Below are 14,762 nucleotides of genomic sequence, written 5' to 3'. Positions count from 1 at the left end.
GGCAATTCAGCAGAAGGAATTGTTACAAAGAACTTATGGCAATGGCACACTGCCAGAAGATGGCACATACATCTGTCATTGGTATTCTATAACTATCAAACAGTGTGCATACAGGGCTGGGAGCAGCAGGTATATTCAATGCCATTTCTACTATTGCACTGTATAACTACCATTTACAATAAAGTAATAAAATATGTTAATATTTAATTAACGGTTGCTGGAAGCACGGAAACATTCACAATATTCATAACTACTGTGGATCAAGGTTCAAACTCAATGAGCCATATTTTAAATTTCTAACATTATGGAACAAGAAACTGCAGAACAAAAAAGGAGGTGTTACTGATGCACATAACTGTGTAAGAAAGAGTGAAAATCAGAGAGTTGTAACTATCACATGATTTACAGAGCTTTCAGTGACAGGGTTCAAATGGTTCAAATGGCTCTGAGCACTATGGGACTTAACAGCTGTGGTCATCAGTCCCCTAGGACTTAGAACTACTTAAACCTAACTAACCTAAGGACATCACACACATCCATGCCCGAGGCAGGATTCGAACCTGCGACCGTAGCAGTCGCGCGGTTCCGGACTGCGCGCCTAGAACCGCGAGACCACCGCGGCCGGCCAGTGACAGGGATTTTATAACAGTTTACAACAATGGGCATTAATGGAAGAACTGAAATCAACAACAGAAAACTAAGAACTTATGAGAGAGAGGTCAGTTGCTACAATTGGTGCAAACCAAAGCTTTAACGGCTTTACTACACTTATCATCTTCTTGGGCACAGTCAAAACGCAATCTACCCATAGCTTCTAGTCTTTAATATGCATTCCATGAGTGAACAATGCATGCAACATTTCCATGAACACATAAGTAAGTAATACGTTTTTGTTAGTGTGGCTGTCTTCCACAGTAAGTATTATAAATTAATTATTACTCGTTTTTTCGTCTTAAGCTTAAGAGGAAAAAACCAGTAATAATTAAATTATGCAAGTGTATGATTGCTTCCTCAACAGCTGGATCTAAGTCAATACTCTGAAAATCCCTGTGACTGGGGGAACTTCCCATTGTACCAATTATTATAGCTTCTTCCTGTTCCATCTGCATGTGGAATGCAGGGAGAATAACAGTTTAAATGCCTCAGTGTGTGCTCTAATTAGTGTAAATTTGTCCTTGCGATCTATAAAGAATTGTAGTACATTCCTACATTTTGGTTTTTTTACCCTACAAAGCAACCAACCATTCTTAAATTGAACATTTAAAGCTGGTTTGTGACACTTTATAATTAGACTTTCTCACAATAGTTTGTGTCTACCTTCCAGTGTCTGCCAAATCAGTTAGTTTCAGTTTTGTTGGCACCTCTGTGACACGCTCCCAAGGGACAAACAAATCTCTGACCATTTGTGCTATTCTTTTTTGTACATGTTGAATATCCCCTGTTAGTCCTATTTGGGTCCCATGAACAATATTCTAGGATGGGCCGTGCAAGTGTGTTGCAACCTATTTTGCAGACTGATTGCACCTCCCCAGTATTCTACTACTGAACCAAAGTCTCCACCTGCTTTACATGTGACTGGAGCAAGGAGCAAAATCCAGTATGCAGTATGGCATGTAAATTTAAATTTATGAGTCATCCAGAAAGTGATTAATGTTTCAACTTGACAGACAAAATAGCTGTCCCACAACCATTACCCTGTTACAACATTTGCCACATTCTACCTCGGATTATGCCAGGTGCCAATACAGTGTGAACATCTATGTTTCTTACATGCCTTGAAAATTTGTGACAAAGCCCCATCAAGCACTATTATTGAGAACACAATTCTTATCATGAAGGAAAGCATTTTTATTTGTTCAAGTTGATGGTCAAATAATATGATCCTGTCCTAATACTGTACTAAATGAAACATGTATTAGGAAACTGCATAATATTTGATGGTGGAAGGTTAAATTTTGTATATGGTCAAACCTTTCGGATCCTATGATTAAAAGAAAAAAAAATTATTGGACACACACTTCACTTTGAACAATTTGATGATAGTTTTTCAGAAATTTCACAATACTGTTACCAACTATTTAGGTTAAAAAAATAACTGTTGGCACATTGCATGTTCACAGATGGGCCATAAAACAGCAGAGAATTTGTCATATATCCCACACAGGGATCATGATTATAAGAGAGATTAGGCTGCATGAGGAGATATACAGACAGTAACATTCTTTTGCTCAATGCATGAATGGCCTAGGATAGGGAATGTCTAATACTGGTACAACATATACATTGCACTGTACTTTGCAGACTATAGATGTACATGCAGATTTGCAGACTTCATATGTACATGTAGAACACTGAATGCTCCGTGACAAAAACTGAACAGAGTTCTGGATAAAACTGCCATTGGCGAAATGGTCCAGAGAACATAAAAAAACTGGAAATTATCTGTTGCTGTATCAGACTGAAGACTGATTTGATGCAGTCCTGTACACTAGTCTGTTCTGTGTGTAATTATCTGCCTAACTACTGCAACCTAAACCCACATGAACCTATTTACTGTATTTGAGCCTTTGTCTCCCTTTACCGTTTTTAGTCCTCACAGTTACTTCCATTATCAAATTGACTACTCTTTGATGCCTCGGAATGTGTCCCATAACCAGTCCCTTCCTTTAGTTACACTAATCCAAAAATTATTATTTTTTCTTCTATTCGATTCTGAGTAAGAGAAGTTTGTTAACATCGAATATAGATTTAAGTGTTACAAAGTCTTGGTTGGTTGGTTGGTTGAATGATTAAAAGGATCAAACTACTAACTAGGTCATCAGTTCATTTTTCTTTGAACAGACATTGACTATAGATAAGAAAGAGCCTACTGAATTCCCAAGATCTACGAAAGGTCAACAAAAGCAAGATAAGGGACAAAAAGAAGAAAGAGATCAAGGAAGAAAGACAGGCATGATGCCCCATGTAGGGAGCAGCTGGAAGCCGCCAAAAGCAAATTGCAATGAGGGGATGTACAGCCCCCAGTCCCACCACTTACCAAAGGTACCTCACTCAGAAACTGCCTATGAAAGAACAGCAACACAGACAGAGCAAGAGAAACACAGAGAGACAAAAGATGAACAAGTCTTAACAGACCAAGCGAGGGAGGGGAAGAAGAGTAAAAGAGCAGGTAGGGTGAGAACCAAGCTCGACCACCATGCCCAGACAGCCACAGCCCAGTCCGGGCAGAGGAGACAACAGTATTTTCCGCCATCCCTCAATGGGCCAACAAGGTTAAGTGGCCCTTCCTTACAGAGAAAGGTAAAAGGCCCCTCACAAATAAAACGTAAAACTGATTCAACTGCTGAGGCATTGTCTCCTGAAACCAGCAGTCACGAGTCAGGGAGATTATGAGTCCACTGCAGGGTGGCTAGGTCGGAACAGTTCAGCACAATGTGGACCACCATCAAACAGAAACCATAACAGCAGTGAGGATTCTCACAATGGAAGAGATGACCAAAAGTCAGCCAAGTATGGCTGATGTGGAGCTGGCAAAGAATGGTAGAATCTTTGCGAGAGGCTTGCAGAGTCGGTTCACTGGTAGCCAGTTTAACCAGGCTATCAGCGAGTTCATTCCCCGGGATTCCGACGTGGCCCGGAGTCCAGACAAGGGTCACCGAGCATCCACGGCGTACAAGGATGTACAGGGAATCCTAGATAGCAATGACCAAAGGATGGTGATAGTAATACTGGTTGAGAGCTTGCAAACTGCTCAAGAAGTTGCTGCAAATGAGAAAGGACTCACTGGTGTAGGAACGGATATGTTCAAGAGTCTGAGAGATAGCTACCAACTCCGCAGTGAAAACACTACCGCCATCCAGCAAGGAGTGAAATTCAGTATGTTGTGTGAGTATAAGCAAAGCCCTTGCAACCAGTAACCATCATGCCATCAGCTTCAGACCGCACAAAGGATGGAGAAAAATTGGTGGATGAGGGCCTTGGGAGGAAATGAGATTTTCAGGCCTTGTGATATGTCAAGATGAAACTGTGACCGAGAGATACACCAGGGGTGTGCACGTGAGTGGGCTGAGAGGAGAGGCAGAAAAAGAAACAACTAGAGTTTAAAGGGGAGGGACTGGATGTGTACTGCAATCGTAATTCCTGATCTGGGCCGCCATTGTGGGAGATGGATTTCTGTGTTTGGAAAGAGAAGGCAGTAGTTCGGATGCTTAGTGGAGCTGCGAACATGGGTAGCTTAATTGACAAGCTATTGTTAGTGCCCAATCCGCAATGATAGACCCCAGCCTCCATGAGTAAGCTGTTCACAGGGCTAGTTTGAAAAACTCCTGTTGGAAGTCGGACCCTGTAGTGGTGTATCGGATCCAGTGTCTCCAATGCTGAGGGTGACGCTGAACCTATGCCAGACTTCCATAATCAAGACGGGATTGTATCAGGGCCTTGTAAAGTGGCAGAAGGGTAGTGCGATCAGCCCCCCTGCTGGTGTTACTCAAGAAGTGAAGTGTTTTAAGATGCAGCCAGAACTTTCACTTAAACTGGTGAACATGAGGAATCCACATCAACTGGAAATCAAAGATCAGTCCTAAAAAGCAATAAGTCACCACCACATTGAGTAGGTGGTCGTCAAGGTAAAGTTCTGGTTGTGGGTGAATGGTACAACATCCGCAGAAGTGCATGACGTGGTGGCCAGAACCTGAAATCCATGGGTGGGGGGCCATGCCTGCACCTTTCATGTGGAGCCTTGCAGTTGACGCTCAGTGACACCCACACTAGAGGAGCAATAGAAGAGACAAAAATTGTCAGCATACAAGGAGGTTGATACTGAGGACTCCACAGCTGCTGTTAGATCATTGATGGCTATTACAAAGAGAGGGACATACAGTACAGAGACCTGTGAAACCTCATTCTCTTGGATATGGGGGTACTGTGGGAAGTACCAACTTGAACCCTGAAACTATGGTGTGACAGGAAGTTCTGGATAAAAATTGGGAGCAGACCCTGGAGACTCCATTCGTGTAAGGTAGCAAGGATGTGGCGTTGCCATACTGTGTCATAAGCCTCACACAGATCTAAGAAGACAGCTATAAGATGTCGACGTCAGGCAAAAGCTGTTCAGATGGCAGACTCCAGGTAAACCAGATTATCAGTATGGAATGGTCTTGGTGAAAACCACCCTGAGATGGAGGCAGAAGTCCTCAAGACTCAAGAAGCCAAAACATCCACCTGCTCACCATGCATTCAAGCAACTTACTGAGAACATTGGTGAGACAAACAGGAGGATAGCTGCTCATCTCTAGAGGGTGCTTGCCCAGTTTCAGTACTGGGATGATGGTGCTTTCTTGCCATTGTGATGGAAACTCGTCCTCACTCCAGATGTGGTTAAAGATGGCAAGGGTATGATGTTGGTAGTCCACTGATAGGTGCTTGATCACTTGGCTATGAATGTGGTCCAGCGCTAGGGCTGTATCAGGCCAGGGAGCTACGACACTGACAAATTCCCACTCGCTGAATGGAGCATTATATGGTTCCAGGTGGCAGAGGTTTCAGCAGCAAAATGTTTGGTGACAGACTCTGGGTCAATGTAGACAGTGCTTTTGAAGGTCTTACCAGATACACCTGTAGATGTCTGGTATCTGTAGAGATGTCTGATCTTTGCCAAAAATCTATGAAGGGGAGGTGCGTGGTCTGAGAATTCTTGTTTCTGTTGGCACAGAGGCGTTTAAAGACAATAAGGTGCTCCATTGATGGATGCTGCTTATGTCACTAGAGAGCTGGCCTACAATCTTTAATGGCCTCTGCAATTTCTGATGACCATCAATGTACTGCCTTTCGTTGGGGCAGGTCCAAAAAATAGGAGATCATGAAATCAGATGTCGAAAGAATGGCTGTAGTTGTAATCTGGACTGTCTCACTCATTTATATCTCCATACGGCAGGGAGCCAAGGGCGACAGCACAGGCGAAAGCACCCCTGTCAATATGGGCAGGTGTCCACGGGGTGACGCTGAGGGAGAGACAGAAAGATCGGGAACTGGTCATTACCATACAGATTATCAAGGACCCCCCCTCCCAGTGGATGGATGGGAGAAGACAGGGGATGCAGATGGAAAGATTAGTGCCTGTGAAAGTTCCATGCGCCATAATGTAGTTTGTGGGGGTACTATTATTCGAGAGGCAAAAGTCAAGTTATGCCGAAAGCTTTCGAGGTCTTTACCATGGCCAGTGATTGTGGTTCTACCCCTAAAAGTGTCAAGGGCATTGAAATCACCCAAGATCTGGAAAGGTGGGGTGAGCTGTGGAATCAATGCAGACAATATGTTCTGAGACCCTTCACCCTCGGGAGAGAGGTAAACATTGTAGATGGTGATACCCTGAAATGCTTTTACCCGAACAGCCTGCTTGGAGGTCTTCTCTGAAAGTGTTCATATGGAAGTGAAACATGGATGAAAAATAGTTTGGATAAGAAGAGAAAAGAAGCTTTTGAAATGTGTTGCTACAGAAGAATTCTGAAGATTAGTTGGGTAGATCATGTAACTAATGAGGAGATACTGAGTAGAACTGGGGAGAAAAGAAATTCGTGGCACAACTTGACTAGAAGAAGGGATACATTGACAGGATACATGCTGAGACATCAAGGGATCACCAAATTAGTGTTGGAGTGAGGTGTGGGAGGTAAAAATCATAGAGGGAGATCAAGAGATGAATACAGTAAGCAGATTCAAAAGGATGTAGGTTGGAGTAGTTATTCAGAGATAGAGAGATTTGTGCAGGACAGAGCAGCATTGAGAGCTGCATCAAACCAGTCTTCGGACTGAAGACCACAACAACATTCAATTCAGCACAACTTCAATAGTTATTCCATCTGCTGGATAAATTCTACTCTCTGATTCCACTCACTGGGTTTGACCAATGATGTCATACAAGAGGCAAAATTGCTACATAGAGGCAATCTTTGAAAGCAGCTGAGGTTATAAATATATGATAAAATCACAATTACAGTTCATGTGATTTTTTACTTAGCCACAAATTACATTGAAATAAATTACAGATACCAGAAATAAACAAGAACAAAACAAAAGAGAAATATATCTATTTGTGTGTGAAACAAAATATTGTCATAATTTATCAGAGTAAGAAAAGCACAGAGACTCTTTAAAGTCCATTAAAGGACAGTGCATGGTGAAATGTTAATATTATACAACAATGCTAATTTATAACAACAGTTATTGAATGCAATGGGGTTACCTCGGAAAAGTGGGTGTTTTCGGTAGGGAGAAACTAGAAAGTGACACAACAATAGGAAAATAAAATAAACAATAATGTACATGAAACAGTAGCATGAAATGTGGAGAATCAGACGCAAAAATCCTAAAATAAGACGATGCATGAACAAAGAAAATTCACAAAAAGTAACAAATATTGCAATTGATAAATAGAGTTGACCTATATAAATAAATTCCAGTTACCAATTCCAATACTAGTTACTTTTAACAGTATTTCAGACAGCAATTACAAGTGCAGGAAACCTACTGTATTTCAGAGCACACACTTCCTGCAAAAAATGATGTAAATAAGCGATAACTAGAATTGACGTCTTATATAGCTTAATTCTATTTACTGATTCCAATATTTATCATTTTTTTGCAGTAATTTAGAGAGGAATTACAAATGCAGAAATCCTATCCCATAACAGTGTGCACACCTGCTGAAAAATGTTCTAAATAATGAAGTATAAATTGTTGGAGTCAGTAGCTAGACCTATACATCAGGTCAGTTCTAGTTACTGATTCCAAGCACTCAATGGTTCAAAATTTTGGACATGTTTGCAGTAAGTGTGTGAAGTCAGTTTTAGTAGGATTTCTAGAGTTCTTATTGGTGTCTGAACTACTGCAAAAAACAACAAATATTGTATGTATTGATTCCAAGATCCTTTCTTTTTCATAGTAGTGAAGACAGTGATACCAAATGTAGAAATCTTATAACACTATTGTGCACCCATTTGTTGCAAAAATGGTCTAAATAATGGACAGTGGAATCATTAACCGGAATTAATCTATATAGGTAAATTATAGTTACTGATTCCAATATTTGTTACCTTTTTGCAGTAGTTTAGAGTTACAAAAGAAGAATTCCTATTACATTTCAGTGCCCACACCTTTTGGAAAAAGAAAACATTATAAAACTTCCTGGCAGATTAAAACTGTGTGCCAGACCGAGACTCTAAATCAGAACCTTTGCCTTTCGCGGGCAAGTGCTCTACTGACTGAGCTACTCAAGCACGACTCACGACCCGTCCTCCTCACAGCTTTACTTCTGCCAGTATCTCATCTCCTACCTTCTAAACTTCACAGAAGCTCTCCTGCTAACCTTGCAGAACTATCACTCCTGAAAGAAAGGATATTGCAGAGACATGGCTTAGCCACAGCCTGGGGGATGTTTCCAGAATGAGATTTTCACTCTGCAGTGGAGTGTGCACTGATATGAAACTTCCTGGCAGATTAAAAGTGTGTGCCGGACCGAGACTCGAACTCGGGACCTTTGCCTTTTGTGGGCAAGTGCTCTAATGACTGAGCTACCCAAGCACAACTCACGCCCCGTCCTCCTCACAGCTTTACTTCTGCCAGCATCTCGTCTCCTACCTTCCAAACTTTACAGAAGCTCTCCTGCTAACCTTACAGAACTAGCACTCTGCCAGGAAGTTTCATATCAGCGCACACTCCGCTGCAGACTGAAAATCTCATTCTGGAAACATCTCCCAGGCTATGGCTAAGCCATGTCTCCACAATATCCTTTCTTTCAGGAGTGCTAGCTCTGCAGGGTTTGCAGGAGAGCTTCTGTAAAGTTTGGATGGTAGGAGACGAGATACTGGCAGAAGTAAAGCTGTGAGGAGAACGGGGTGTGTGTCGTGCTTCGGTAGCTCAGTCAGTAGCGCACTTGCCCGTGCAAGGCAAAGGTCTCGATTTAGAGTCTCGGTCCAGCACACTGTTTTAATCTGCCAGGAAGTTTCATATCAGCGCACACTCTGCTGCAGAGTGAAAATCTCATTCTGAAAAACACTATAAATAATATAACCATGGAATGGTTGGAATCGGTTACTAGAACTGACCTATATAGCTTAACTCTAATTACCGATTCCAGTACTTGTTACTTTTTGTGAATTTCCATTTCTTGTGTAGTGGCTTTTCTTTTAGGATTCCAGTATCAGTTTTCTCACATTTCATGCTACTGTTCTTTTTATGTTTCATATGTGTTATTATTTATTTAATTTTCCCATTGCTGTGCTACATTTTAGTTTCTCTCCAGTTAAAAGTCCCCACTTTCCCACGGTAGCCCCTTTAGATTCAACAGTTATCAAAAATTAACGCTATTTCGCAATGTTATGACTTCACCATGTGATATACTATACTGGATGTAGAAGTTCTCTGTACTTTTCTTACTCACATTTATTATTATGATGATTTATTTCAGAAATGTATACTTCTCTTTTTACGTTCAGGGTTTTTTTTTTTTTTTTTTTTTTTTTGTTACCTTAAATTCTTTTCAATATAATTTGTCGACAAGTAATTAATCAGATGACTTCTGATTGTAATTTTATTGTATGCTACTTTGTTTCCGAACATGATGAGTTGCTTTCAAAGCTTACCTCTGTGTAGCATCTTTGCCTTAGTATGACGTCATTGCTCAAAGCCGAAGAGTTCAATTGGATACTAGAACTGACCTCAATGTACCTATCTACTATTCAGCATTATTGTATAGCACCACATTCAAGTGTTCCTATTCTCTTCTTGTATGTACTTTATATCATCCATGTTTCATATCCATATAAAAGTACACACCATAAAAATACAAACAGAAAAGGATTCCTAACATTTAGATTTATATTCAGTGTTAAAGAATTTCTCTTTTTCAGATGAGCTTTTATTGCTGTTGCCAGTATGCATTTTATATTTCCTCAACTTTGGCTACCATCAGTTATTTTGCTTCAAAGACAGCAGAACTCTGATTTAATTCTACTACATTCCATTATTCTTATTTTGCTCTAGTTCCTAATGATTTTATGTCCACCTTTCAAGACACTGTCCATTCAGTTTAAATGCTGTTCCAGGTCTTCTTCAGCCACTGACAGGGTTACAATGTAGTCGACAGACTTCAAGGTTTTTATTTCTTCTCCCTGAACTGAAATTCCTTTTCCAAATATCTCCTTGGTTTCCTTTACTGCTTTCTCAGTGTAAAGGTTGATTAACATAGGGGTAGGCTACCATGCTGTCTGACTCCTTTCTCAACCACTGTTTCCTTTTTGTGTTTCCTGGCTCTCATCACTGCAATCTGGTTTTTATAAAAGTTATAAATAACATTTCACTCTCTCTATTTTATTTCTGCTGCCCTCAGAATTTCAAAGAGAATTTCAAAGTGTGCACTCCAGTGAACACTGTCACAAGGTGTCTCAATCTACTAATGTTATCAAGATAGGTTTGCCTTTTTTCAAATTATCTTCTAAGATAAATCAAAGGGTCATTATTGCCATGTATGTTCCTATATTTCTTCCCCAGCATTAACTTTGCCCAGTTTTTCATTGGTATCAGTATTTTGCACCCACAACTTATTAATCTGATGGTTTGGTAATATCCACAACTGTCGGCACGTGATTTGTTTTGAACAAAAATTATTACATTCTTCTTGAAGTCTGAGAGTATTTTACTTGTCTCATATGTCTTACATACTAGGTGAAATAATTCAGTCATGGCCAGCTCTCCATAAGATATCAGTAATTCCAAGGGAGTGTCATGCATTCCGGGGGAGGGGGGGGGGGGGGGTTAGTCTTGACTTTGGTCCTTCAGTGCTCTGTTGATTTCTTCTCACAGTATCCTATCTTCATCTTCTCTTGCTATAATATTATCTTTCCTGGAGAAGACACACTATACATTCCCTCCTCCTGTCAGTTTTATCTGTTTTGCTCACTATTGGCTTGTTACCTGAACTCTTAATATTCATACAGATGCTCCCATTGTCTCCAACAACTCTTTAATTTTCCCCATGGGTGGCATCTTTCTTCTTCCTAGTTATGAATGCTTCCTCAGCCTTGTATTTGTCATCTAGTCAATCCTGCTTCATCATTTTGCACTTCTTGTGCCTTTACCATTTTGCACTTCTTCTGCTGCTTCATTTTTATATTTTCTCTTTTTGTCAGATAAATTCAATATATCAGGTGTTATCCAAGGATTTCTATTGTGTATTGCCTTTGAACCTGGTTGATTCTGTATTACCTTCATTATTTCATTCTCCAAAGCTACCCATTCATCTTCCATTGTACTCCTTTCCTTTGCTTTTTAGTCAATTGTTGCCTAATACCACACTTTGAAACTCAACAACAATCTCTGGTTCTTTCCATTTATACAGTTCTCGCCTCATTAATTTGCTCTCTTCTGCAATTATAATCAATAATTTATGGTTAGAGTGCACAGCTATGGGATGTAAAAAGAAAGTTCCATGACATTTTCAAACACCCTTCTCGCCCCAAAAAACTGCTGTTGAGCAACTATTACCTCTTTTCCAAATGGAATATTTAGTGCAGAGCATTCAATTTTGAAATGATGGATGCAGTAAAAGCTCCATTCACTGACTCATTTGGTCACTTGGCAGTTAGCAAATAGAACAGAGGTATAGAGAAGGCATTCATCATTAAATGTTTGAATGCGAGTTGTAAGTATGTTTGAAAGATGTCCAGTTGTTCCAAAGTTATCAAACAAATTTTATGGATTGCCCATTATTTTTATATTCCACAAGATGATGTGCTCATTACTTTGTGGATGACACATTATTTGCAACTTTCCAGATAGAAATCCACTAACTGGCAGAATGCTTTGCTTAACAATAGAAAGTACATTTAATGATGCCAATACCAAACATATACTCACAGTTATGACAAGAGCATCACCACTGGTGTGGAGGCAGCATACGTGAGTCACTCCTCTCACTGCAAGTTCTCTGATTTGAGGGCCACTGCCAGCACCACGACTATCATTATGTGATGTTTTGCAAGCTTCTGGTTGCCAACACCATAGATGACTCCCATCTCCAGCCAAAACATGACTGCCAACACCACACGATACACGAATAGTGCCAGGGAGACAGGAAGTAACATATTCTAGCTGCCCCATGCATTTATCATTGCTTCGTACTTCTACAAGAAGGCCTGGTTCCAGAGCTATGACCAATTTCATGTGCGTACCACCTGTTGGATACTAAACACTTACTTAATGTCCTCAATAATTTCATTATTAGACATAGATAATGATACTTATCAAGTTTAAAAGTAATAATAATTGCTACGAGGAAGTTGAATTTTAAAGTAATTTTTATTTGGTTATTTAAATGTAAGAAAATGCCAAGATTTTTATGACAATTTAATCAAGGGAATACAAGCACAACTCTACTTCGCGCAACTTAAATGCTCACTATAACTTTTTTTACTTTCAAATACTTTCTTGTATCCATTAGAAATGTTTTATTTCAATGTTATGGGACAGAAACTGCATCTACATTCCTTACCTTTACGAAGTACAATCAATACAGAGTTGTATGCCATAAATAAATAAACAATAATGAAATAACTTACTGTATAGGCATATAGAAGTATATATTACAGATTAAAGTGCTGACAAGAAAAAAGGATAGAGGTTAGTTAATATCATCAAGGCAACTTATCAAAACAAGATAAAATTATTAACCCAGTCGGTAGATAGAAATTTGAATTACAAATACACATTTGGTGTCTTAACCACCAAGGCCCCCCCCCCCCCCCCCCACTCCTCCCTGCTGGTACTGTCAATACATGGTTAAGACATTAGGCATGGTCCTACAAACCACTGCCGTACTTGATATTAATTGTAGAATTACAGCAAGCTATTCTTTGAGCTACAGAACTGTGAGAGAAATTTTGTTGACTATACCTTCATAAATAAATATGACTTGTACCATTTGAGAAGAGTCATGAAATTTGTACATAGATCCCCGTCACAGTTCACTATATAAACATACATTCTATGAACTGCAAGCAAAATATGAACACATTTTATGACATGCTGTTGGTTGCATATGAGTTCTCTCTCCTGGACCCTCCTTTCTCTCTGCATTGGAGAGATGTATCAGACAGAAAAAAATAATCATGAGCAATTTAATCTGACACACCTACATTTTACGTGTAACATCGTCTTTCACGCTGGTGATGAGGGCAATGTGTCATGGCACATATGAGGATGTTGGCATCAACATCTTATATCTTTTTGAGTGTAAACTCATACACTTACTGGTAGCTTCTGCTGTTTCCATATAGTGTGGAAGCATTGTCCGCTGATGGCAAAGTGTTATTTTTTGAGTTAGGCATGGGGCCACTTTAGACAGTTTGTCTTGTATCAATGATGGGTAAAGGTGTCATGTCAACTGGACATGAGGTAATGTGGCTTACGTGTTGTTATAAAAATGTTAAGTTAGTAGCAATGAGATAATTAGTAAAAAATCAGCTACAAGCTTCAAACTATTCATTCTGTTGAGAGATGCAATTGGAAATCCATGTGTGAGGGTTTCTGGACTGATTTTCAGTTCGTTCATCTGAGGAACAGTGACTATTAGGAACTTATTATAGTATCTTTCAGGTTAATAAATCATCTATAAAAACACAAATAATGCAAGCAATAGGTAACCACTCACCGTATAGCTCAGTAACCTAAAGGGACAAGAAGAAGACTGAAAATCTTTCTGAGCTATCAATATCCTCCTTCCCTTGCAGATTATATTGTCACAGTGCTGGGACCAGGGCAGGAGGACACCAGAAGTTCGGCAACATTTTCAGTCTTGTTCTTGTTGCTGAAAACACTGAGCTACACAGAGAATCATTAACTTTACTCATTGAATTATTATCACTGCAGCATCAGGTAAATGATACCAGCTAGGAAAACGTAGCAATGCATGTGTACACTGATCAACCAGAACATCTAATAGCCAGTATGCCCACCTTTGGCATGAACAACAGTGGTGACGCATAGAGACATGGAAGCAATGAGACCTTAGTAGGTCTCTGGAGGAAGGTGGCATCACATCTACACACAGGTCAGATAATTCCATGGAGGGGGGGGGGGCTATGAGCTCTGACACCACGTTTGGTCACATCCCAGATGTGTTTGATCAGGTTCAGACTGGGTGATTTGGGGGGACAGCACATCAATTGGAAATCGCCGCCGAGTTCCTCAAATCACTACATCACACTCCTGGCCGTGTGACATAGCACATTATCTTGTTGAAAAATGACACTGCTATTGAGAAACATGGTCGTCATGAAGGGATGTATGTGATATGCAACCTATATACGATACTCCTCAGCCCTCACAATGCCTTGTGAGAGCCCCACTGTACATGTTGATATCCATGTAAATGTTTCTCCGAGCATAATGGAGCCACCGCCAGCTTTTTTATGTCCTGCAGTACAGGTGTCAAGGAGTTGCACCCCTGGAAGACAAAGGATTCACACCCTCCCAATAGCATGAAGAAGAAGATATCAGGATTTATCAGACCAGCCAATGCTCTGCCACTGTGCCAATGTCCAGTGCTGATGGTAACATGCCCGTTTCAGTCACAGTTGCCAACATCATGGTGTGAACAGTGGCACATGCATGGGTCATCAGCTGCAGAGCCCTATTGTTACGAGTGTTCAGTGCACTGTGTGTTCAGACAGACCTGTACACTACCCAGCATTACAATCTGATGTTAGTCT

General features: G+C 40.3%; 1 protein-coding gene across 3 annotated transcripts in view; it reads right to left on the bottom strand.

Annotated features, from left to right (window-relative positions):
* Positions 1–14,762, bottom strand: part of LOC126473993 (uncharacterized) — a 62,437-nt gene that overhangs the window by 27,974 nt on the left and 19,701 nt on the right. For all 3 annotated transcript variants that reach the window (XM_050101384.1, XM_050101382.1, XM_050101383.1), the window contains exon 5: positions 11,911–12,227. In XM_050101384.1, the coding sequence (XP_049957341.1) occupies positions 11,911–12,227 (317 nt within the window). The remainder of the gene's footprint in view (positions 1–11,910; positions 12,228–14,762) is intronic.

Source organism: Schistocerca serialis, chromosome 4 (genome assembly GCF_023864345.2).
Source record: "Schistocerca serialis cubense isolate TAMUIC-IGC-003099 chromosome 4, iqSchSeri2.2, whole genome shotgun sequence".
Taxonomy (NCBI): domain Eukaryota; kingdom Metazoa; phylum Arthropoda; class Insecta; order Orthoptera; family Acrididae; genus Schistocerca; species Schistocerca serialis.
Note: the sequence above shows the minus strand (reverse complement) of the source record. Positions and strands in the feature narration are given on the sequence as shown.